The sequence below is a fragment of the Cervus canadensis genome, chromosome 10 (assembly GCF_019320065.1).
Source record: "Cervus canadensis isolate Bull #8, Minnesota chromosome 10, ASM1932006v1, whole genome shotgun sequence".
In the NCBI taxonomy this organism is placed as follows: Eukaryota; Metazoa; Chordata; class Mammalia; order Artiodactyla; family Cervidae; genus Cervus; species Cervus canadensis.
In genome coordinates this window covers 40,466,564-40,493,711 of record NC_057395.1, presented here as the reverse complement: position 1 = coordinate 40,493,711, position 27,148 = coordinate 40,466,564, and the positions used below count along the sequence as shown (strand labels likewise).

Here is a 27,148-nt window from a genome sequence, read left to right as displayed (position 1 = left end):
ACACACAGGCTACAATGAAATAACACAGAAACAGGCAAAACTGTGCTGTTAGAAGTTGGCTCAGTGGTGACTCCTGGGGTGACTAGATGGATCCACGAGGGGGTTTCGGGAGTGTAGGCCCTGCTCTATTTCTTGATCCAGCAGCTGCTGTTTCCTTTGTGAAAATTCATCAAGCTCTACACTTATGGTAAATATACTTTTCTGTGTCTGTATTTTGAAAGTTTAATATATGTATGTATAAATATGTGCATGTATATATATATATATATATATATATATATACGTGTGTGTGTATATACATGTATATATATATATACTTTTTTAAAGGTTTCAAAGTAACAAAATGAATCACACTCTCTCTGTATGGAAACCATCCTTGTCATTTCCAACTTGGGTTGAACATGGAAGGCAGCAAAAAAAATGTGAGAGGGCCTTAGACTCTGGAAATGAAGTCAAGGCTTCATCCGGGCTTCAACCAGAGACTCAGAAGAGGTGAGGCTGGGAGGGGAAGCAGGTGGGGTGGGGAAACCAGTGAGAAGGAGACGGAGTCAGAGCCCCACATGAGATCTGGGGGATTCACATCTCTCCACTCCACCCGGAATCTCTCACGGAGGCAGATCTCATCTTGCCGATTTCAGCCACACGGACACTCCCACCATCAGTTTCTCGTGCACATGACCCTGCATGTGTACTGAGGTGACGCAGGACCACAGGCGGGGTACCACATGAGGAGGATGTGTGGGGGCCAAACATGCACCCCAAATTCCAGCCCGGCCCCGCCAGTTTTCAGATGCCTCAGAGACACTGAGAAGCTGAGCTCACATAGGACTTGAGCAGATGCTGACCCCAAGAGCACAGATTCCTGTGGTTTTGTATATATTTCTGTAAGATGACAAGTATTTTAAAATGAGGATTTATTGGCGTATACTTGCTTTACAAAGTGACGTTAGTTTCTCCAGTATAGCAAAGTGCATCAGCCACACATACACATATATCCCCTCCTTTTTGGATTTCCTTCCCATTTGGGTCACCACTGAGCAATGAGTAGGGTTTCCACGTCTTTAAAGGGACCCCACGCCAGACCTCCTCCTAAGGTAATTCTCGCAGCATCCCTCTGCAGGAAGACTTACAGATGGCCGAGAAAAGGCAGGCGGCCAAGCTAGGAGATGAGCAGGCTGACCAAACCCTGACACCCCACCTGCCACCCAGCCCAACTCACCCCTGCCTGGCCAGCAACAGTGGACACCACAATTCCCACACCCTCCCCTTCCACTGCAGAAAGAACTCCACTTTACAAGGAAAAGGAATGAACACCTGCAGCTCTGGAGACCTACAGGGTCTCTAAACCCAAAATTTAAAGAAGGTTACCCCCAAGGGGACCCAGTGTGATCACTGCGGTAGGTGGGGTCGAACCGATCCAGTGTGAGTTGTGTTGCTGTTAAGTTCTCACTATCATCATTTCAGGGCAAGCACCACATAATATAATGAATATTTCTTGTTAAAGTTAATTGTATGGTTTGGAAGTGTCTGGGCAGCTCCTTAGGGAAGGGAGGAAACCCTACTGCCTCAACTCTTCTCTAAGCAGTGAGGATGATCAACCTGCAGACACTTAAGTTACAGAATCAATCATCCCTCCCTCCCTTTCCTCACCTGCCTCCCTGGCAATGGGTCTTCTGTCACATTTGTTGGCCTTTCAATTGCTCACTGTAAGCTTGTTTCTTATCTAAAAATGTTGCGGGGGTGGAGAGAGAAGCTTACCGTGAAATACAGGCCAGCCTGCAGCCTCTCTAGGGATGGGTGGAGACCCCCCCCCCCACACACCCCCAGGAGCTGCCTGCTTCCCCCGAGTTGTTTTTTTTGGTCTCAACTCACATCACTCACTATCAACACCACACACCCCACTTCAAAGTTATAACATTCTCCCAAATCACAGGAGACACCACGTTTCCTGAGCTCTGATGCTTGCTCCTTGGAAGGAAAGTTTTGACAAAACTAGATAGCATATTAAAAAGTTGTAGCCCTCTTTTTACACCACACCGTGGCCCACAAAAGTGGAAGCAGTGACAGATTTTATTTTCTCGGGCTCCAAAGTCACTGTGGACATTGACTGCAACCACAAAATAAAAGATGCTTGCTCCTTGAAAGAACAGCTATGACAAACCTATACAGCATATTAAAAAGCAGAGGAATCATTTTGCTGACAAAGGTCCATCTAGTCAAAGCTATGGTTTTACTTTCAGTCGAGTACAGATGTGACAGTTGGACCAGAAAGAAGGCTGAGCGCCAAAGAACTGATGTTTTTGAACTGTGGTGTTGGAGAAGACTCTTGAGTCCCTTGTACTGCAAGGAGATCAAATCAGTCCATCCTAAAGGAGATCAACCCTGAATCTCCATTAGAAGGACTGATGCTGAAGCTCCAATGCTTTTGGCCACCTGATGCAAAGAGCTGACTCATTGGAAAAGACTCTGATGCTGGGAAAGATTGAGAGCAGGAGGAGAAGAGGGTGACAGAGGATGAGATGGTTGGATGGCATCATCAACTCAATGGACATGAATTTGAGCAAACTCCAGGAGATGGTGAAAGGCAGGGAAGCCTGGCATGCTACAATACATGGGGTCACAAAGAGTTGGACGTGACAGAGTGACTGAAAAGCAACAATAACAACAAAACCATATGTAAAACTAGACAGCCAGTGAAAATTCACTATATGACCCAGGGAGCTCAAACCTAGTGCTACACGACAAGCTAGAGGGTGGGATGGGGTGGGGGGTGGGAGGGAGGCTAAAGAGGGAGGGGACATCACATACCTATAGCTGATTCATGTTGTTATATGGAGAAACCAACACAATATTGTAAAGCAATTATCCTCCAATTTAAAGCAAATTTAAATAAAAAAATAAGAGACCCCATGGAGCTCCCTCACCCCTTCTACCACACGGAGACATGGAGAGAAGTTGGCCATCCATGTACCAGGAAGACGGCCCTCACCATATACAGAATCTGCCACTGTCTTGACCTTGGACTTCCCAGCCTCCAGAATCACAAGAAGTAAATGCTGTTTCAGCGATGCCCACCCCTTCTTCCAAAGCATATGTGGTGCAGCGACAGGAGTTAAGACCCACCCGCCCCCCCAAGAAGGAGTGAGGAGTCAGGCAACAGGAACAGACATTCATCAGGGGATGCATCTGCCACCAGCCCCGCATGGCTTCAGGAAGCTTGACTCAGTGCCCTGTGCTGGAAGGGGAAATGGTGAGAGAAGGTGGGGGGCAAGGGGCCAGAGAGGCGAGGGGCCAGAAGGGCGGGTACGAGATGACAAGAAACTGGACCTGAAAGGGGACAGAGAGCAAAGATGAGGGAGGAACTGAAGGAAGATGTAGAACTCCAGCTCAGAAGGTATAGTGAAGACACGGGAACCCAGGGTACTCGGGTATCACACCTGGGTACCCAAGTAGGATGGGATCCTGATGGAGGAGGTAAGTCCATGAGTTTTATTTTTAGCAACATTCATACTTGAAGATGAAGACAGGCATCTTAGTGAAAATTAAATGTTACCCTAGGGTGGCAGGAGGCCATCCCATAAGGAAAGGAAGCCCAACTTCCCTTCCACCCCAAGGAAGTCTGCATTTCCCTCCCAACAGCCTCAGGCCCTTGACAGAGCAGCAGAGCTTCAGGAACAAGAAAGGTCTCTATCTTGACCTGTCAGAAGTACAGTCACTCAAGGCGCAAACTGTATGCTTGGGGTTTGTTTCTGTGCAGAGAGAGAAACCCCATTGTCTGTCTGCTCCATGGTTTGTGGCAGTGCTTTTCAAACTTCCATCACACGCAGTAGGAGACCTTGTTGGAACCAAGTTCCCTGGCTCCCATCCCCAAAGATTCCAATTTGGCAGGCTGGGGTGGAGCCTCTGACCTGGCACGTCCAACAAGCTCACAGGGATGGCCAGGTGATACAGATGCTACTGATCCAAGGATCTGGCTTTGAACATCGCCAGCTTCTAGGAACAAAAATTTATGACATGCAGAAGAAATGTATCGAGCTGTGCAATCTCGATGGCTCTGTGAAACCAACGGGGAAGCACATTTATAAGAGTAATTCTCATGAAATAAAAATGACTAACGATCCGGGGCTGGCTCAGCAGCAAACCTACATAGATGTAACTGTAAATGAGTCTTTGAAGGAAGCATATTTCCAGTATTTTCCAGGAGGGTAGTGATTTAAAATTAATGATAGAATTGGAGAGTTTTAGTGTTACCCGTGTAAAGACAATTTACACGGACAAATTCACAGCTTGGCATACATGCTCCCATTTTACAGATGAGGAAACAGAGAACAGAGGTGAGTCGTAATTACAGGAGTGGAACCAGAACCCATGTTTCCAGACTCACTGTCCAGCACACCTGTTATAAACAAGAAGAGCCAACTTTCTTATCCATGGACGTTGTCACAGCAGAAACTATAAAGACGCAGGAGGATCGTTAACATTTACTGTCCTTCAAGGTGGAACGGGACAGATGAGTCCTGCACAATATCAACATAAAAGATTTCATTCCTGGTGTCTCCTAAAATAAACCTTCAATTGGCGCTGACACTCAGAACATTTGTCTGAGGAGTGCTCCCAGGCAGGCACACCTCTCACCTCCCCTTCCTCCTCCTTTCCTTCTCACTCCACCTCTCGAAGCACTCAAAAAGCATTTATAACACAAACATCAAAGTGAAAGAGTAATCAAGGGACACTATGGGACCCCAGAAGCCCTCAGGAGTATCCCTTCCCAGGCTGAACAAGATGTGTCCATTTATGGCTTTCTTGGTTCAAAACTGAAAGATGATGTTGTTCTGGCCATCTTAGGCAAAACAACTGGCCAGATCTGCCTCCAAGGGGACATCCTTCTCCTCCCAGGCTTAGAGCTGTTGTTTGCAATTCTGCACACGCTGCTGGCTTGGCGGACCAGAGGGAGCCTGGGGAGATCCCCTCCCCCAACCCCAGACCGTTTACCACTCTTGCGAAATTGAGTCAACCGATAAAATTTTGTTTTTCCTTCTTATTTTGTTATCAGAGAAGCACTCAGTGTGTAGGAAAACCAAAGCAACTGTCAAGAAGGGAAGATAAGAAAAACAAAATGTCTATTTAAAAAAGTGAAGGTCATCGTGTAACATTTCAGGCGATGATTTTGTCTGATACTCATGACCCTCTCGATGTGTTTTCCAAGTGGGTGTTTCTTTGCCATCACTGTCCCGTGAACACTCTGCTTTTGCCTCCAGTTCTTGTAGCGGTTTGGGGGGTTTCTGATGAGGAACAATTTTCAGTGGAAGGACAATCTGAGGTGGACATAGGTGGGGACACTTGATGCCAGGCAGAGAATGCCTTATGAATAAATTAAACAAAAATTCAAGAGCTATTCAAAACACTCTAAGACAGGGACTCTGGTGGCTAGAGCTCTACACAGAAACAGGTGGAAGCCCTGTAACTCCACAGGAACTGTCTGCAGGTCTACCAGTTAGCCCAGAACCCACCAGATGACTAAAGCCACAGTAATGACTAGAGATTGTAACAGATTCATGCACAATGGTGTTTCATTAATAGTAATCAAATATTTTAAATAACCTAAGATATTTTTAGTAACCAACAATAATTAATTATATACATGCATATTCAATATATTCTATAGGCTTATCCTACATACTCAGTGGAATGTGAACTGGTCCGTGAAATGGTAATTATAAAACACTGATGGTTCTCTTTATTTAAAATATGTTAAGTCCCCAAAATGCAACACAAAACATATCTATAAATCAATACCCCGACGTAAAGCACTGTATTTATTTTATAATGACCACCTATCTTTTATGAGGGGACCATTCAGTACATGAGGAATATTTACTAAATATACAAAAATGTTTATGCATATGAGCAAATACTAGAAGGAGCACTGAAAAGTAACATTTGATCTTGGGTAATTTTAACTCACCCTAGAGAAGGAAATGGCAACCCACTCCAGTATTGTTGCCTGGGAAATCCCATGGACAAAGGAGACTGGCGAAAGTCTCAAGAGTCAGACATGATTGAGCAACTAAGCCACCACCACCACCACCACAGCTTTAATTCAATTTCTTTTTTCTTTCTATTTACTTTTTATTTTATTTTCATTTATGTTTATTTTTATTACTTATGTAGCAGGCCTTATTTCATCTGGGATGCAAAGCAGGTTTCATTTAGTTGGTACAATGTCATTTGACCAAAAAGAAATAATCCAACAAATAACTACTGAGCTTCTCCTCCATTCCAGGCTCTTCCTGCTCCCAGGAATTGGACGTTCCCAGTGCAGAAGAGGGCAGCAACACAACGAGAAAACACCTACACAGCAATATCCACTGAGGACCAGCACCTTCTCAGGTAAATGCCTGTGTAAGGTGCATACAGAGTCGACCACTCTGGCACTCCCTGTTCGCTTTCCAGAAAGTCAGACCGTAGCCAATATTGATATGCTGAGTGTATTAGTTTCCTATTGCTGCAGCAATAAGTTCCCACAAGCTTAGTGGCTTGAGACAGACCAAAAGCTTGCATTCCTGGGGGTCAGAAGTCCAAGAGGAGTCTCACAGGCTAAATTCAAAGTGCTGGCGGGGACAGGCTCCATCTGGAGGCTACAGGAGAGAAGCCCTAGCCTGCCTTTCCCAGATCCTAGGTGGCCCACTGTCCTTGGCTCCTGGCCCCCTTCCATCCTCAAGCCAGTAATGGTATCACCTTCCCTAACTTCTGCCTCCTCCTTTCACTGGTTAGGACCCTTGTGATTATTAGTGGGCCCACCTGGATAACTCAGGATCATCTCCCAGGTCAAGGTCAGCTGATTTTAATAACCCTAACACCACCTGCCACCTTAATCCTCCCACCTCCACCACCCTACCCCCAGAGAATGGAACACATTCATGGGCTCCAGAGCTTGAAATACTTTACAGTTTCTCAATTTTACTTTTTATACTTTATTCTTAAATGATGGGCTATGTAAATAATAATAAAAATAATCATTTGCTACCATTGGAAATGTTTTAAGATTCATGGCTATGGTTGAATAGTATCTTGGTGTTGGCTGTTGGTCATGGACATCTTTGAGAGGAAGGGGGAGTTTTACTGCCCACCACACTGGGGCAGCTTATGGTTGAAATCCCCAACAGGGAATCTTTAACAATATCTTTCTTCAGAGATGTTTGTTGTTGTTGTTCAGTCATTAAGTCATGTCTGACTCTTTGCAACCCCATGAACTGTAGCCCGCCAGGGTCCTCTGTCCATGGGATTTCCCAGGCAAGAATACTGGAGCGGGTTGCCATTTCCTTCTCCAGGGGATCTTCCTTACCCAGGGATCAAACCCACATCTCCTGCATTGGCAGGCAGGTTCTTTACCACTGAGCCACCAGAGAAGCCCTTCAGGGATGTTTATCACAATGGAAACTACCCCTGCCTACCTGAGAGACTTTGAACACGTCACCATAACTCAAACGAGGCTACTAGTACCTAATCCATGGTTGTATGGAAATAATTACAGGAGGTAACATATGTGACAGAGGTGTGAACCTGGAAAACACAATGACCAGGTGGTGAATATGAGATCAACCTACCTGCTGCCAAATCCCTCTATCCATGACAACTTCTTTGCAACAAACCAGAAATTTTAAGCTAAAATCTGAACAGGCATTCTGGGATATTATGGTAATTAGCACATGTCATGTGATTCACCCTTTCCTGAGGTCTCACTGAAAAAAAAAAAAAACAAAAAAACTAGGAAGACATAAAAGATGCTGAGTGTGGATGAGTCCCTGAAACACCAGAATGGGATGTGACAGGCGGACCACCAGACGGGAGCCCTCTCCCAGAAACAAGCTGCTGAAAGAAACCACTTGCAACGGGACCCCGCCCCCACCCCATGAATATGTCTTTCTATATCCAACCACTGAGACCCCCAATTTCTGGAAATACAAGTCAACCAGCGAAAGGGGTACAGGTGAGGGTATACTGCCTCTTGGAGAACAAGAGAAGAGAGGACAGAGAGAAAGAACCACGGGGAGGATAGGAACTAGGGTTGCAGGTTTTGCACCTGGGAAGACCTATCAACTGATCAAAATTATATGAATAAAGATCTATCTGAATATTCAAACTACCAGGTAGCAGAAGGTCATATTCCAATCAAAGGTCCTATTCTCTGGACAAAATGAAAGAAAATCAGAAATTGGTATTTTAAAATATATACATAAAAGCACCCTGACAACTTAGCAATTAAAAATCACTTCCCTAAATAACTAATTGAAAAAAAAAAAAAGAAACTACAAGGCTATCTGAAAAGTACAAGAATGGCCGCATGACATTTTAACACTTTTAAGGCAAATCTAAAGCTGCTCTCAGAGGCAAATGTGTCACTGTGCTGTGCTAAATGACTCAGCCGTGTCTGTCTCTTTGGAACCCTATGGACTGTACCCACCAGGCTCCTCGTCCATAGGGATTTCCAGGAAAGAACTCTGGAGTGGGTTGCCATGCCCTCCTCCAGGGGATCTTCCTGACCCAGGGATCAAACCCCTATCTCGTACATCTCCTACATTGGCAGGTAGGTTCTTAACCCTAGCGCCACCTGGGAAACCCCAAATGCATCATTAGCAACAAAGAATAAAAACATATAAATAAAGCACATAAGTCAAGAAATTAGAAAAGAAACCAAAAGAATTAACAAGATTTTAAAGAACTATTAAAGCCGTAATCAATGACTCATGAAACAGGAGATAAAAGCAAAACTGCAAAGATACACATGAGATGGGTCATCCAAAAATAATAAAATAAACTAAATACAGTCGGATGTGATCAAGGACAAAAGAAAGAGAAACACGTTAAGTCAGAAAGGAGAAAATGTTACATAATCAACATTACAGAACAAGTTAAAATGCAATGCATAATTTTGTTCATTTACAAAATCTTAAGGAGACCAGCACTTTTCTGGGAAAACAAATTACCTACACAGAAAAGCAGCAATGGAAAAAATTGAAAAGTTTGTCCAAAATTACCCTCAAGAAACTATAGGCCAGGCAGTACTACAAAGTGTTCTTTCAAATTCTAAAGTTGCAGATTATTCCCATGCTTCATAAAATATTGTAGAATGTAGAAAAACATGAGAATCATCAATGTGCTTTGTAAAGCAAGTTTTGTAGCGATAACACCAAATCCTGGCAAAGAAGTTGTATGTCACTATGTCATGAATATAAAAACAAAAATTTCTATATAAAATATGAACCAATCAAATCCAACATCACTTTAAAAGAAAAAATATAGCTATCTAAGATTTACTTCAGGAGCAATTTAATATGTATATTTACTGACATTATGTTACATTAAATACTTCAATAAATGTTAACAAGGCATTTGACTGCAAAAAACATTCATGGCTGCTTTTTTAAAAACTCTTAGAAAACTAGAAATAAAAGGAAAGTTCCAGTGCATAATGAAAAATAACTAGATTAACTGACAACTGACAACTATTCTACTATAGAATAAATCTTAAAAATCCCCTATAGTAGCAAAGTATTGTTTTTATTAATATTTACATAGCTTAACATTTAAGAATAAAATATAAAGAATAAAATTAAGAAATTATAAAGAAAAACATTTCAAAAATAGATACAAAAACAAAACAATAGCAACAATAAATAATAACAGAAGAACTTTCACAAATAAATGTAAGAAAAATATTGGAAAATAATCCTGAATCTTGACAGATGTTTTTTAAAGCCTTGATTAAGAAGCACACTGTGAGATGAATCAATGCCGTAAAATGTTGCAGTTTCACAATTCTTTTTTATAAATTTGTCAAAACCTACAGGCATCTGGACAAAATTTAACAGAGATTCTAAAGTTCACCCAGAAGGATAAATGAATACTAGCAAATGATTTTTCCCCCCAAACAAGAGGTGAAGAGTTTTGTCCCATCAGATAATTCACATGTGAATTAACTACAATGACTAATTAATGGGAAAATAGAACTAAGTAGATATCACAAGAACTGCTTCTGGTACATAAGGGAATAAGCATGGAATACAGGTGACACTACAAATGTGAGGGTAAAGGAAATATTAGTCAATAAACAATTTGACTGTGTGAAACCTGTTAATCTGTCTAATTGTTCATCTCCTGCTAAGATAAATTTCAAATGAAGTAAAGGGTTAATTTTTTAAAACATTAAACCATAAAAATGGGAGGGGGGAGACCAAAGGATTACATGACATAAATATATAATTGAGATCCTGGATCTGAGAATAAACAATGAAAGAAAATAAAAGGGAAAAGAGAATTCTAACTAGATAAAAACAATTTTTTCTATATGCCAAAAATCCAGGCAAAACTTACAAAACAAGATAAAAGATTTATACACAGGATATACACTATTATCCCATTGGGGGAAAAAAAAAAGGAGAACTGATATGAACAAATTTTTCTCACAAGCAAAAAAAAAATATAAATGACCAATAAAAATCATTAAAAATAATTACAGAATAAAATATTTTCATGTTAGATAATCATAAAACACTGAAATACACAGGAGCCACTTGATTTATTCAATGAGAAAATTATGAATACAAGCCTCAAGCATGATAAAGATATAAAACTCAGGTTATCTATGTATTAATACTGATAAATATATCAAGCAAAGAAATATAGAAACAAACAGTTTAAATTTTAAAAAGTTAGATTCAATTTGTTTAACATCTATTTGATGACAATAATTAACTGTTTGAGTATCTCTAGCAGTTGGTATTGGTAACTGGTCACCTGAGCAATTTCTGCAATTATTTTTGAGTCTTTCTTCTTTGCTTTTAAATGATGGCAGATTTTAATTTTGTTTTGTTGGGTTCAAAATGTATTTCACTCTTGTTAGCAATCAATTTCTTAAAATAAAAAACAATTCAGTTTTACTAGCAAAAAAGGAAGGCAAACTAAAGCAATGAGATACTGTCTGTCTGCCATCAAATTGAATTTAAAATATGTAAAATTATCACAATCCTCAATTCTGGCAGGGAACACTGAATTGAGCACTCCCAAACAGTGCTGTTGGAATTTCTAATTCATTCAGATTCCTGGAAAGTCAGACAGCGGTGTGTGGTAGCCTTCACAATGGGCCCACACTCTGACAGTGAAACAGTATTTCCAGGGATCCAGCCTAAAGAGGCCATCAAAGACCTCAGCAGAGAACAATCATCACAGTGAAGACATGGAAAATACCTCACTATCTCAAATGGAGGCCTAAATAAACAAATTCTGGCATAATCAGAGGATACAATATCACAGTTAAAACCATGAGATGTGGAATCAAACAGCCTGAGCCCACAGCCTACTTGGCCACATAGAAACTTTTTGAGCTCCAGCAACTGTCTTAAACCAATTGTACCTATTCCATTGGTACAGGGGAAGCACTTGGAACAGTGCCCCAAACATACCAAGTGTTCAATGCATTTCACTTAACATGTAAGAAGTATTGTGTGTGTGTGTGTGTGTCTGTGTGTGTGTGTGTGTGTGTGTGTGTGTGTTCTTGTGCATGCTAAGTCACTTCAGTCGTGTCCGACTCTTTGCAACCCTATGGACAGCAGCCCACCAGGTTCCTCTATCCATGGGATTCTCCAGCCAAGAATACTAGAGTGGGTTGTCATAACTTCCTCCAAGGGATCTTCCCGACCCAAGGATCAAACCTGCATCTCCTGCAACTCCTGCACTGCAGGCGGATTCTTTATCGCCTGCAAATATATATGGGAAGCCCCCATATGTATTTATATATTGTAAATATACAATAATGTCACACAATACTAAGAAATATTGTGATTTTAATAATATTATTATGCAGACATTAAAATTAATTTTTAGGTTTCATGCCATGAAGAAATGTTTATAACAAATTTAAAAGCAGACCCCACCGACACTACACAATCTCTTCCAGAAAACAGAAGGAAATACCTCCTGTTTCATTATGTGGACCCAACAAAACCAGACAAAGATAATACTAGAAAAGAAACCTAGGGCAAGTATTCTGGGTGATCATAGACATAAAAGTCCTCAAGAAAATATGATCAATTCAAATCCAGAAAAATACACCATGAAAAAAACAGCCTTGTCAAGTAGGGCTTATCTGAGGTATGCAAGGCTGATTCTATATTCAAACATCAATCCATGCAATCCACCACATTAACTGTCTAAAGAAGAAAAACCACGGGATTGAATCATTTAATGCAGGTAAATCATGTGATGAACTTCAATATCCACCTCTTATAAAAATTCTCAACAAAGGAAGATTCTAGTGTCAAAAGATTACATACTGTAGAATTCCATCTGTATGACATCCATAAAGGACCAAAGTATGGTGGCAGAGTACAGGGGGTTGGGGTGGGTACAAATGGATAGTTTAAGAGGGATTTTGAGGGGTGACAGTTCTGTTCTGTATCCTGACTATCAGTCAGTTCCACTGTGCATTAGTTGCTTTTAATTTTAAAAGCAGGATTCAAGATGCTACACATAGTATTACAGCAATTTTATAATATGTATGGGAGGAAACATATCAACATCACAACCCTGGAAAATACTGAAACCAACCTGTTCTCATGCCCAGATTTATCAAAAGTAGGTTCAATGAGCTTTCTTTCTATATGTATCCCAACAAACACTTGTGATGTCAACTGAGCAAACTGTAACAATGCAGAAGGTCAACTTTCAAAGCTGGGGTTATTAAGATCCTACGAAACTTCGGAAGTCATGTTCAGATCACAGACTAGAATTACCACATGAGGGGTAAAAATAGTTGAAATCTTATAACTCAAAGGCCCCTAACAAGAAAAAATAATGGACACTAATTTTTTAAATGACCAAACATTCTCATGGCTATATGAAGTGACTACCCAGGTAAAAGGTAAGCCAAGGTAAGCCAAAATTTTACCTTTCTCCTAAAGCAAGCTAAACGTGTTCCATGGACCACGATTTCTGAATAAACAAATCGATAGGCTACAGGAAGTAACTCACTCTAAAAACCCCTAAATTTCCCCATTTAATGACCACACCACAGGACATATAATTCCCAGCAAGATACCAGCACTTCAGAAGCATTTCAGAATTTGAAATAATTTCACCCAGTACATATGTATCAAATATATTTCTAATCTGAACTTTCTGCTATTTTTGTCTTAAGTATTTATGAAGCAATAAGTCAGAAAACCAGGATTCTGGCTCCAGTTTAAATTCTCTTTCATATCAAGTTTCCTCAAACATAAGATCAGATGTTAAAATACTAAGGTGCCCACGATCTCCATCTCCAGTATTCTCCAACAGTCAACAAACAGTGGTGAATAATGGTGAAAGCAATGTCTCAAAGGGCTGTCCAAACTTCCTGAAGGAAGCAAGTGTTTGAGTGAAATATTTTCATGGAACATTTATTCAGATACTGTGCAAATGACAGACAAAAATTATTCATCAAAGAAAACTATTAACTAGCCATGCGTGGCCTTTATCTGGCACTTAGCTCAGGTTACTGTACCTGAAAGTGATCAAGCTGCAGGGATTGAGGCCTCCTCCTCCCCTGACGTCCATCCTAACTTCACTGAGACAGACTAACCTTCTTCACACTTGTCCCCTGCCCCTCAACTTACAAGCAGTCTTTGGAGTAGAGCAACATTACTGGTGGTGAAATTGCCCTTAATTCTTCAAGTTATCATTTTCTTCCCTTTTTTAAGGATAAGTCAGGTGTAATAGCACCAAGAATAGAATATTTGTATGACATATAATTTTCTCATAAGCTTAATTTTTGGAATAGGTGATAGGAATTACCTAATGTGACCGTTCATTTGTACAAAAAGGTACCTGGAGTGTGTATGGTTACAGAGGGTCAACACAAGTCGTCTTTGTGATGCTGGATCAGTTCAATATTTTGACTGGGTTGGTACACATACAATATAAATGAATAAGGTTGGTAGGCTGCATCAATGTCCCTACTCTGGTTATGAAATTATACTTCACTCAAGTTTTGCAATAGTTTATCATCAGAGGAAATGGCACTATTTCTTGCCACTGCCTGTGACTCTACAATTATCTCAATAACATTTTTCAATGAATAAGAAAGGATATAGTAAAATCTATGCCTCCCCCCCAACTCGACCAACAGCCCTCCTAAAAGGCAACAACCCTTACCAGTTTCATGTGCATAGGAGTTAAAAGGGGCTTCCCAGTTGACACTAGTGGTAAAGAATCTGCCTGCCAATGCAGGAGACAGGGGTTAAATCCCTGGGTCGGGAGGATCCTCTGGAGGAGGAGATGACAACCCACTCCAGTATTCCTGCCTGGAAAATTCCACGGACAGAGGAGCCTCATGGGCTACAGTCCATGGGGCTGCAAAGAGCCAGACATGAGTGAGCCACTGAGCACCCACAATGGAGAGAAAAGGGGGAAGGCAGGAGGGGAGGAGAGGAGGGAGGGAGAAGACTTGAGGCAGCTTCAGATGGTCCTGCAATGTATCAGAATAAATTGTCAGGTCTTTCGCACAACTGTCCTTGAGTATAGGAGTGTTTCTGCTGAACAGCCCCCCTACACACACCCACCACCTCCTCCCCCATTGGATTCCTGGGAATAACCCGGTTTTTGTCCTTAGGACAGGACACCAGGGGACCCTCCTCTGGGAAATCTGACTGCCCCCTGATAAAGATCTAAAACTAGGAGCACTGTCCAAGACACAGCCAGTCAGGTCCCCTTACACAGGCACCATCAGCAGACCCTCCCCACCACGTGCATGGTTCCCAGTCATCTTGTTAATGGGGCTCACTTAAATATGAGCAGAGGCCACAGATCCCTTGACATAAGAAAGCACATAATAGGGAAAACAACAACAAACAGACAAGAGCAACTTGGAGAAAGACAGTTCATTCAAAGAAAAGAAAACCACAGACTACTATTAATATACTTAGGGATATAAGAGATGATACTGTATTGATGAAGCAGAACAGGATGGTACTAAAAATAACTTGCAGAGGAAAAAAGAGCTCTTGGAAGGTAAAAATATGACAGCAGAAATAAAAAGCCTGGCATAAGAATTAGAGGGGAAAAAAAAAAAGAATTAGAGGGTATGGTTAAGAAAACCTACAGAAATTAGAACAGAATGATGAGAAAAAAAATAGGAGAGAAGAGATAAGAAAATCAGAAGTTCAAGGCAGGAAGTCAAACACCCAAATAATACAGAATCCGGAAAGAGTAAGCAGAGAACTTAGGGTTGTTGTTCAATCGCTCAGTCACGTCTGACTCTTTGTGACCCCATGGACTGTAGCACGCCAGGCTTCCCTGTCCATGACCAACTCCTGGAGCTTACTCAAACTCATGTCCATAGAGTCAGTGATGCCATCCAACCATCTCATCCTCTGTCGTCCCCTTCTCCTCCCGCCTTCAATCTTTCCCAGCATCAGGCTCTTTTCCAGTGAGTCAGTTCTTCGCATCAGGTGGCCGAAGTATTAGAGTTTCAGCTTCAGCATCAGTTCTTCCAATGAATATTCAGGACTGATTTCCTTTAGGATTGACTTATTTGATTTCCTTGCAGTCCAAGAGACTCTCAAGAGTCTCCTCCAGCATCACTATCTGAAAGCATCAATTCTTCGGCACTCAGTCTTCTTTATGATCCAACTCTCACATCTACACGTGACTACTAGAAAAAACCATAGCTTTGACTATACAGACCTTTGTCAGCAAAGTGATGTCTCTGCTTTTTAACACACTGTCTAGGTTTATCATAGCTTTCCTTCTAAGGAGCAAGCATCTTTTAATTTCATAGCTGCAGTCACCATCCTCAGTGATTTTGGAACCCAAGGAAGTTAGGGTAGAGGAAATGACAAAGTTCCCAGACCTAATGGACATAAACTTCCAGGATAAAAGAACCAGGTGAAGGTACCCAAGAAAATACATGAACTGCAACAGCCATATAACTGTGATACAACTGCACATCAGGAACAAAGCAGTGAGCACACATGCTTTTAGAAGGGGAGAAAACAATTAAAACAATTAAAAATTAACACAGCATCAAACGTCTCAGAGGCAACACCGGAGGCTGGAAGAGCTAAGCCTACAAAATTCCAAAGAAAACATGTTCCAACCTAAACCCTGATCCAGTCTAACAATCTTCTAAGTGTGGGGGTAGAATTAACATATTGTCAAGCCCACAATGTCTCAAACCTTTGTTTTGATTCCCACACCTCCGTCTTAGGAGGCACTATGAGTGTGGGATCCCAAAAATGCACACCAAAAATGAAGAAATAAATCAAGAAAGATACCTATGTGTGTTCCAGGAAAAACGGCTTTCAACATAAGGAAAGCTGAAAGAAAAAAAAAAAAAAACACATGGAGGATGAAGCTGAAGAAAGATGTCAAGATGACAGCTGGGCAGTAGATTTAACAAGACAACTGTCCAGATTAGAACAGGCCAGAAGAATCTGGAAAAGATTTCTTCCAAAAGAGAGCTGGACAGAATATCTGCACATGAGGGCTTCCCCAGTGGCTCAGATGGTAAAGAATCTGCCTGCAATGCAGGAGACCCAAGTTCAATCCCTGGGTCAGGAAGATCCCCTGAAGAAGGGAATGGCTACCCACTCCAGTGTTCTTGCCTGGAGAATCCATGGACAGGGGAGCCTGGCAGGCTACAGTCCACGGGGTCGCAAAGAGTCAGACATGACTGGGCAACTAACACTTTCACACTCTGGGCACATGAGGAGGAAATGAAGGCAACCAGAGGAAAGTCTGGGCTTCAGTTAATGGTGAAGGCTTAGAATACTAAGCCACCAAATATTAAGTCATGTTCAGAACAGGAAAGTTAAGCCCAGTGTATCTCACAGCTTAGCCACCAGGAACACTGAGGTGGTTGCAATAAGAAGCCAGCCGCTGATTGCGGCCAGTGGTACCCAGTCTTAGCTGCAAGGCAGACCTGTCTGCCTCCCTTTAGAAAAATCCCAATGCCCAAGCTACACCCTAGGGCATTATATCACAATCCCCAGCCAGTAGGACGCAGATGCAGGGTTTAAAGTTACCTGGTGATTACAACATGCGCAGAAGACTGAGATGCACAGAACTCACCAAAGGTGAGTCCAACCCTCATTGCAAACCCTCACAGACCTTTACCTGAAGCAACTACTTATAATCTTGACTTTCAACCACCCGCTATATATCCACCTAGGTGTCCTACCAGTAATCAAAGTCAAAATGCCCCCAAATGAGCATTTCATGTTCTTTCTTAAAAATGACACTTTGTGTGTGTGTGTGTGTGTGTGTGTGTGTTCAGTCACTCAGTCATGTCTGACTCTTTGTGGCCCCACAGGCTATATCCTGCTAGGCTCCTCTGTCCATGGGGTTTCCTAAGCAAGAATATTGGAGTGGGTTGCCATTTCCTCCTCCAGAGGATCTTCCCAACCCAGGGATCGAACTGGCATCTCCTGCATTACAGGCGGATTCTTTCCCACTGAGCCACTGAGGAAACCCGATTAAAATGACACTAGGAGTAACTTAAAATAGAGTTACCATATGACCCAGCAATCCCACTCCTGGGCGTGTATCTGGAGAAAACTTTGATCTGAAAAGATGCATGCACTCTAATGTTCATAGGAGCACTAGTTAACAATAGTCAACCATAGAAACAACCTAAGTGTCCATCAAGAGATGAACAGATAAAGAAGATGTGGTGCATATACACAACGGAATATTACTCAGCCATAAAAAAGAATGAAATCATGCCATTTCCAGCAACATGGATGGACCTAGAGATTGTCATAGTCAGACAGATAAAGACAAAGAGCATATGATATCACTTAAATGTGGAATCTAAAAAAGTGATAACGAACTTACTTACAAAACAGAAACAGATTCACAGACAGAAAAAACAATTTATGGTTACCAAAGGGGAGGCTAAATTAGGAGTATGGGATTATCATACATACATAAATAAATAACAGTGACCTACTGTTTAGCATGGGGAACTATATTCATTACCTTGTAACAAACTATAATGGAAAAGAATCTGAGGAAGAATGCAGAGAGACTAGTGCTAGTGACTCCCTGATGTCCAGTGGGGCACCCCATCTCCTGGTTCCCCCATGCTCATCCCCATGCCCTTTGTTCTTACCTCAAAATCCTGCTCAAGAAACCCACTTGTTACTTCCTGTCCTTCCCAAGTTCAGATTCCAATGCATGTCATGAATGTGAACATGACTTCTGCCAAGGCCAAACCACGCAGAAGCACACAGGGAAAAAGGAAAAAGAAAATACAAAGTTGCAACATGAAATTCCCTGGAAGTAGGTCGGTGATGAGCTTACTTTATTTGTTCACCCTCTCTCAGAAGAGAAGAGTGATTGACAAGCAAGAATGCTGGCTGGATCTCCTGATTTAAATCCGCAAGTTGTAGGGACTTCCCTGGTGCCTCAGCGGTAAAGAATTAACCTGCCAATGCAGGAGACACAGGTTCCATCCCCAGTCCGGGAAGATCCCACACGCCATGGAGCAATGAAGCCTGTGTGCCACAACTACTGAAGCCCTCAAGTCTTAGAGCCTGTGCACTGCAACTAGAGAGTAGCCCCCCCACCGCCGCAACTAGAGAAAAGCCCGCACAGCAAGGAAGAACCAGCACAACCAAAAAATAAATAAAGAAAATAAAATTAAATTAGCAGCCTGGATGAGTTTGGGCATGCTCCAGAAGTGACAGGGGCCTCTCCCCTGCTCCCCTGGACTCTTGCCTACTCCCTACACTCTGGAGTTCCCAGGGTCAGGACCAACCTGCTCCGTGGTCACAGATGGGTCCAGACAAGTTGCGCTTCTATCCATGTCTCAAATACTTTGCATGGCCATTCTCATCCTACCTCCCCACTTTCTGCACATCGATCTCATTAAAAGGCAGAGGCCTCACAGGAGATCTGTGCCCAGCACCTTATCAGTCTGCCGCAGTCTCCCCCCATCCTGGGCACCACAGCACATCCTCACTTGCCATAAACAGGAGAAGCAGTCTCCCCTGCATCTTCGGCAACACTTTGTTTTCATCTTTGCTGGTCTGATACTACAAAATGGTAACTCGTCATTTTACAATTTAGGTTTTCCGGTTACTATCAAGGCTGAGGATTTTTACTTGTATCAACTGGTCATTTGCAAATGTTTTCGCTTGCTTGTTTGTTTTAGGAACTGCGTTTCCATTTCTTTTACCCACTTTTCTATACATTTGTGTTTTTGTCCTTTCTTCACCAACCTAACTCCTTTATTTTCCAGGTTCCAGCATCTCCCACCCTGGACAAAGACATCCTCCACATCATGCTGTATTTCTCATTTGTTTCTCAAAATTCTTGAAAATCAGTTGTTCAATGCATCTCTTCCCACAAAAGTCAGAGCATCATGAGGGTACCGTGGGTACCCATCTCAGACACTACTGTCACCGCAGCACCGAGCAAAAGCCTGCCACACGTTTCCTGAAAGAAGGAACGAAGATCCCTGTGTCTTACACCAGTTGGGTCCAGCCAGAAACTCACTCAAGGGATACTGTTGAAGGGAGTTTCATAAGGGACCATTTACAGAGGTGGGGGCAAGGTTGGGAAGACCAGGGAGGAGAGTGAAGTCCCTAGCACTTGCAACAATGAAAAGCATCACTCAGCCCAGGGATGAGGATGAAGAGAGAACAGGTGTAGACAGACAGAGACTTCACAGCAGGAGGGAGACTGAGAGATGCCATCTAAATCTGAAACATCACAACTCCATGATTCAAACTGCCTGAATGGTGCCCATCACCTCTTCATGCATAGAAAACCTCCTTCCACTGAATCCTCAATACTTAATTCTCATCGCACAAGATGGGACCATGTGTAACACCACAGCAAACGAGAAAATAAAACTGTTGCCAAATAAGTTCTACAGAAACAACGCTGGAAGAGGCCAGAAAAACTCGACTTCCCTTCCTGGCAGGACTACCATTTGCTCTGCGACTTCAGGGACATTTTCTGAACCCTCCCAGACCCCGGTTTCTCCAGGATAAACGTCTGTGTCTTTTTATCCCCCCTCCAAAACTATTCTGCTCAAGAAAGAGAAATCTTCTGAAGGAAAAAGAGAGTTGCCAAAAGCCTATCCTATCAGCCAACTTCCACCAGGCCTTGGAATCCTCCGCAAATGGCTGGTTTTGCAATTCTTTGGGCTTTGCCAACCCTCCAGGGTAAAAAAAAAAAAAAAAAAATCTTCCCACAAGGATTCAAGATTCACAAGGGGAGGAAATCTTTGAGAAAAATCTGGGTTGATGAGCAGCTAAGAAAAGCCAGGAGGAAGGAGACACATCTATATATGTTTAGGCAGAAAATAGAAAAGGTTGAAAAGGAATGTTTTTCTAAAATACTGCTTCTATGAAAGCAACCTTCTGTTACTCCTTCACTCCCCAGTCGACTGGAAAAGACAGAGTGGCCCCTGCTTTCCATTCGTGTCCTCTGAGGCCAGGACTACACAGTTTTGACGCAGGTGACTTGAGTTCCAGTTCTGCCACTGAATGAAGTGCCTCTGATGGAGGCACCCACCTTTCTCAGGTCAGGGTGAGTCCATGTAAAATAGGTAACAATATCAAATTTGCTGGCTTGAAGACAGAATTAGAAATCATGAAAACTAGTGTGTGCCTGTAAGCTAGGCTCTGACATAGTCGCTGGATTTCATCACAGGCACTGTCACTCAGACATCGAAACAGCCTCCACACCGAACAAATGCCTTTTGAGCATCTACTCTGGGTAGGGTGACGGGGTGACAAAGGTGAGAAAAGTTCACAGGGTCCCTGACGTCCTGGGAGCTTAGACTCTGGTGAAAAGGAGATGTCATAACGAATACATAATCAAGTCATAACGAAATACATAATTGCCAACTGCAAGAACTGCTACAAAGGGAAGACAGAGTGTGTTCAGAGAACAAACTGGGGATCCGGTCTGGCCAGGAAGGTCTTGGTCCCAGAAGTGAAGGGTGAAGGATAAACTGTAGGGTGGTGACAACGTGACCTGCACATGCTATGGGTCTGGGGTCGGGTCTCCGGAGCAGAAGAAAGGCCTGAGCAGTGATGCCCGGCCAGGGGAGAGGGAAGATACAGTTTGATGAGAGTCCAGCCAGCCTCCACCCCTGGGAATCCACACGAGGGACTGAAAGGTCATGATCAGGGCCCTCCGAGGGATGGGAAGCCACAAAACTCTGCCACTGAAATGTGCAGCGCAAGTCCCACTGCGGCCACTCTTCACATACCATCTCTGGACCCCAAACCAGGATGACGAGCAGCAGTGTTTCCGTGATTGGGTGATCTATCGATAGAAATTGTAAACACACTCATACAGATACACACACACATATGCACACACATACACATCCATACACACATATGCATACACATATAACATATACACACATGTATACATGCTTGTACATATATGCATACACCCATATATACACATTTATACATATACACATGCATGTACACACATATGTGCACACCTATATGTACATATACACACATATACATGGGCTTCCCAGGTGGTGCTAGTGGTAAAGAACCCGCCTGCCAATACAGGAGACGTAAGAGACATGGATTTGGTCACTGGGCGGGGAAAGATCCCCTGGAGGAGTGCATGGCAACCCACTCCAGTATTCTTGCCTGGAGAATCCCATGGACAGAGAAGCCTAGCGAGCTACAGTCCATAAGGTTGCAGAGTCAGACACAACTAAAGCAAATTAGCATGCATGCACACACACATAAATACATACACACATACTCATATAAACATACACACACATATACATATTAATGCACATAGCTATACACATACATATACACAGACACACACATATACATACACACTACATACACATATACCACACCACACATATATACATTAATCACACATATACATACACACATGTATGTATGCATGTGTGTATGTGTACACATATATATATTATCTGCCTTTACCATCTTGGGAAGTATATACAATCACTCCTAAGTCATCATCCCTTTGGATCCTGTTTTTTTCCGAAGACAACCACAATAGCACCTCCCACCACACATGTCCACCTTTCTATATGTCCTGACACTCCTCCGCTGAGTAAGTGGTTGCATCTATGTCCCCTCTCTGTGACCGCGGGTTGACATCTGTCACTTCCCTGATCAACAGAAAACAGCGGCAGTGGTACACACAACACCTGAGGCTGACACATAGAAAGGCAGGCACATCCACCTTGCTCTCCTGGACCCCAGCTGCCATGTTCTGGGGAAGCTCAAACAAAGGCACGTGGAGAGGCCACATGTAGATGTCCTGGGTGACAGCCCAGCTGAGGGCCCAGCTAACAGCTGGCATCAACACCACACTTGGGAGTGATGCTGCCTCCAGACGACTTAGGCCCAGATGTCAAGTCACCCAGTCCTTGAATGTCTCCACCTGAGATCCCGACATAGCCAAACAGAGGTCAGCCCTCCCCACCAGGCCCTGCCCAAGTCCCTACCACAAAGGATCCCTGAGTAAGAACATAAAGGAGTCGTTTCACACCACTATTTTGGAGTGATCTCTTATGCAGCAACAGTAACCGAGCCAAAGAGTAGCTCCAAGTTTATACGTATATATAATTTTCCTTAATCACCATTCACCACCCTACACATCTCAGAGAGCGGATGTCTTCAACCACTCCCTCCAAAGGACCTCTGGGTTTTGTTCACACCACTTTTGGAAAAGAAGGACCAGGTTCCTGACTCCAAATAAAAATTAAACACTTTTAAATCTCTCAAAACATACAAAGTAATCCATTCAGACTGCAAGAAAAAAAGAAAAAGAAAATCCGCCTTAGCAAATTGGAGCCCTTAATTCAATTGGCTGTGAAAACATCAAAATGAGATCTTCATCAGCAAGTAAATAGGGCACCTTGGGCTTTCCTTCTGCACTGACCGCTGGAGGCTCAAGGATCTGCAAAGAGCGTGCACAACTTGAATGCAGCAACGCATAGATAAGTATTCGGCCCGGGGCCTGGCACTGGAGAACGTGCCAAATTCCAGTTAATATTATTACTGCTTTTGTTGTTGTGAGAATTAACATTTCCCTTTATTCCAGTGTTAATTCTTCCTGACTTAAGCCTAACAACGCTCTTGTCCCATCTAAGGTGAGAATCTATACTGAGTTTGGTTAGGGGTTCCTAAAAGGGATCTCCAATTCCATACATCAGAAATGTTATACAAGATTATGTAATACACCTGCCGCACACCTCTGTTTTGGTTTGGTAAAAGAACTGTCCTTTTTATTGAAAAAAAAAAAAAAGAAAAATCAACATGTGTTAGAAAACAGGCTTCTGAGAAGTTACACTTAATCATTGCGTGGTTTTCAAGGTGACTAAATAGAAGTATCACCTTTGATCATTATGAAGGTACCACTCCCCATGTGGTTATATAAATATTACAAAGCTGCACCCAGACAGTGGCACAGATACGGGGGGACAGAGATGGGATCAAAGAGTCAGGTCACCTCAGGTTCGCCTTTTCCTCTGTTCCGTAACTGCTGTGTGACTGTAAGTGAATCGCTTGGCCTCTCCAAGTCAGAGTGTCTTCAAAACAAGGCTACATTCCAAACTTTTTATTCATATTGAATGGACCCTCAAGCAGAGGAGCTCCTAAGTTAGTAAAAGTCACTATTCAGATGGTCAGGTATGCTGAATGGCAATCCCTTAAGCAAAATAATCACTTGCAGATTCACACATGTTAATTAGTATCTTAAAAATTATTTCAAAAAATCTGGGCCTTGTGCAATCTTCCTGTGCATCATGTAATGAAATTATCAATATCTAGTGGAAGAAACGGTGATTTGAGAAAGAATTACAACTCGCATGCCATCCAGGGGGCTCAATGGCAAACGTGCCCCTCTCACTGACATGTCACTGTTATCTTAAGTTGCTGGGGTGGGGGTCTTCTCAAGCCCCACATTTATGGGAGGGGGTATAGAGGAGGTGAAAAGGCAGAAGGAGAGAGACCAATCAGGGGAAGTATGGAGGATAGGGCACTGGACCCAAACCTGAGTCCCTAGCAGGCACAATTTTGTCCATCCCCAAATGACGTCTAGTCACCTAGCTTCAAGTCTGCAGAGTGTCTGACACCCGCTTCCTCCAAACATCCCAGCTTTCCCCAGGCCCAGGAAGCTCCCTGCCACTGATGGACTTAACCATCTGGGTCACATTCCCCATCCAGAAAAAAATGTCTTTTGTAGCCTGGAAAGAGGTAGGAAGTCTATGCCCTGAGAGCCCTGACCTGTAGGAAGATGGCTGGTGTGTAACTGTCTTGAAACGGCCCTTTCTATAGTATGGACTGGCTTTACACTTGTCAATGCTGCGATGATGAAAAGGGGGTTAATGAAAACCCTCTTCCTGAGACAGGGCCAGGAACTGCTTCTGGCAGGTCAGACTCTGCCCTTGGAGAGAGGTCCAGCCTCCCTCACTGGGCACCGTCCACTTTCCGATGTCAGTCCCCATGGCCAGACAGTCTGGCATCCTAGAGAAACGCAGAAAACCAGGAGTCTCGAGGGTTCCATTGAGAACCTGGACGGGCTCTCTCCCATTACCATATATGTTGAAGTCTGCTAAGACCTGAACCAAGACCCACCATCCACTCTCCCCACCAGGCAGGAGCACAATCCATTGGGGGAGGTCCCTTTTTTAACTGATTGCACCCTTAGGTATATTTGAGCATTACTATCCAAATGCCTTCCTTCTGCACTTCATAACCCCATGTATTGGAGCTCCGTGGATCTTAACACCGAAGCATGTATCTGTCACTGTTTTCCCTCCCGAGCATTTCCGTAGCTGTTTTCCCACCAAGCCACTGGAGGAGCCGGGATAGAAAACCGCTTTAAGAGAGCTATTCCTCCAAGCCTTTCCTCCGTTTCTCTGACAGCTGCACACCCAGGGTCCAAACTCCTTCCTGTGAACAACTGTGCTGAGCACATTTCTTCACCAGGTCTATGTCAGCTCAAGAAAGGCCGAGGGCAAAAATAAGACAGAAGTTGTGTGCCGGGAAAGCGCTCCGCAGGGCACCCTGAAAAGAAGGCACAGACCATCGGCGGTCCCGTCTAACGGCTTCATCCCGCGTTGCAAGTCTGCAAAAGGGATCCGTGTTCCCAGCAAGGGGCCAGTGGTGGAGAACCAGTCGCAAAATCTAGCCGGGGGGCCAGCACTTTTTTCCTATCATTAGTTCCTGGGCACCTGTTCTAGAAAGAGGGGGATGGAGCTTCCGAAGAAACAGGCGGTCCATCCCGCCTGCTCGGTTCGGAGCACTGTGTCCCCGGCTCAACCAGTCCTCTCCCTGCCCTCCCTCCACAGGCCAAGGAGTTGCACAGGTGGTCACGCGTGCAGGGGCCGAAACTCACCAGGACAACTTCATTACTGCCCACGGGGGACCTGTTTAGGGGAAGAGTCCCCACTGCTGCCTCCCTCAGTCCCTCCAGCTCGTGGCAGGAAGCGGGGCAGAGCCGGGAGGCACAGGTGACGGTTCCCAGGACAGCCAGGCGCCCAGCGTGCCGGCCACGGTCCTATCCCCGTCCCGCGCCCGCGCCCGCGCGCACGGCCCTCGCCTCCCGGGCCCCTCCGCCCGGGGCTGGGGGCGTCCCCGGGCCTGGACGCCCCGCGCCGCCGCCGGAGCCGCAGCGCCCACTCGGGGCAGGCGGCGAGCACTCACCGTCGTGGTCCCGCATGCTCGACAGCGACCAGAGCAGCAGCGCCACCAGGGCCAGGAAGCAGACCTGGCTCAGAAGAAGGTCCCTCCGGCAGCTCCGGCGGCGCTCACGCTCCTCCAGGTCGGGCGACGGCATCCTTTCCGCGCGGCAGGGCAGCGGTCCCGGCGGGGTCCCCGGCGGGCGGCGGCCGCTCCGATCGCGGGCGGCCGCGGCGCGGCTGGTGGCGGGAGGCAGCTCCGCGCGCGGCGGCGGCGGCGCGTCCTCGCTGCGCTCCCGCCCGGCGGCCGCCGCCGCCGCCTCTCCTTCCTCCTGGCGGCCGCCGCGGTTCTCCCGATCTCCGTCCTCGTCGTCGCTCAGTCCCTCCTCCTCCTCCTCCTCCTCCTCCTCCTCCTCCTTGTCGCTGCCGGCCCGCGCCGCCGCCTCCCGGCGCTGGGGGTCCCCGTCCTCCTCGCGCGCCATGGCTCCCACGCTCGGCGTCCGCGCTCGGCCTCGGGCGGCGGCGCGGCGGGGGCGGCGGGGGCGGCCGGGAGGCGGGGGCGGCGGCGGCCGAGGAGGAGGAGCGGGGAGGACCGGCTGGAGGAGGGCCCGCCGCGGGCCAACTCGGCCGGCGGGCGAGGCCACCCGGGGCTGCTCCGGCCTCGCCGGCGGCGGGAGCGCGTCGCGGGGCCGCCCGCCTACTCCATGGTCCGCGCGCGGGGCCGGGGCCGAGCCGGGGCCGGGGCCGGGCCGAGCGCGCCGGGAGCTCGGGGCGAGGCGGGAGGCGGCAGCCGGCGGCGGCGCGGCGGCTCGGGCGCGGGCGCGGGCTGGGGGCAGCGGCGGGGACGCGGCGGCGCTGGCCAGCCCGGCGGAGAGGGGGCGCGTGGGGAGGAGACTGAGCCTGGGAGGGAGCCCCGCGCGCGGTCCTGCGCTCGTGCCGGCGCGGGAGGGCCCCCTCTCGGGACACACGCGCCGCCGAAAGGCTGATCTCCGGGGGGGGAAGGGTTCGCCCGAAACTTTTTGAGGAGCCGAGGGTCTCTCCCGCCCCCTCCCCGCCCTGTGCCCGGAGAGGGGCGCCGCAAGTGCGCTTGGCTGAGAGCGCCGGGCCGCCGGGCTAGCTTCCTCCCGCGGGCCTCCTGGGTTTCCCTCCGCCCCCTTGTGGGGATCCCCGTGCGCGCCCGCCTCGGGACCTGAAACAGGACTCCCCGAGGCTCTTTGGCTCGCTGGGGGTATCCTGGCTCCCCCCTCTGGCTCGGGCTCACACTTCACTCGGGATAGTCCTGTACCAAGCCTCCAGGGCTGTGGCCGAGGGAAGAGGGTCAGGGCGGCGCGAGAGTCCCCGGCCAACCCCGGGACGAGGCTCCTGGCTTTCCTGTCGCCGAGAGCAGTCAGCCTGCTCCCAGTCCTGAGGTCAGAGCCCTAATCCTCGCTCTCCCCAGGGCTCCACTTGTGC

General features: G+C 45.3%; 1 protein-coding gene across 1 annotated transcript in view; it reads right to left on the bottom strand.

Moving 5' to 3' along the window:
- The window catches only part of SLC24A3 (solute carrier family 24 member 3), a 422,665-nt gene extending 396,459 nt beyond the window's left edge, over positions 1 to 26,206 (bottom strand). The window contains exon 1 of the mRNA XM_043478401.1: positions 25,722 to 26,206. Coding sequence (XP_043334336.1) covers positions 25,722 to 26,178 — 457 coding nt within the window. The 5' untranslated portion in view covers positions 26,179 to 26,206. The remainder of the gene's footprint in view (positions 1 to 25,721) is intronic.
- Positions 26,207 to 27,148: the final 942 nt, after the last annotated feature.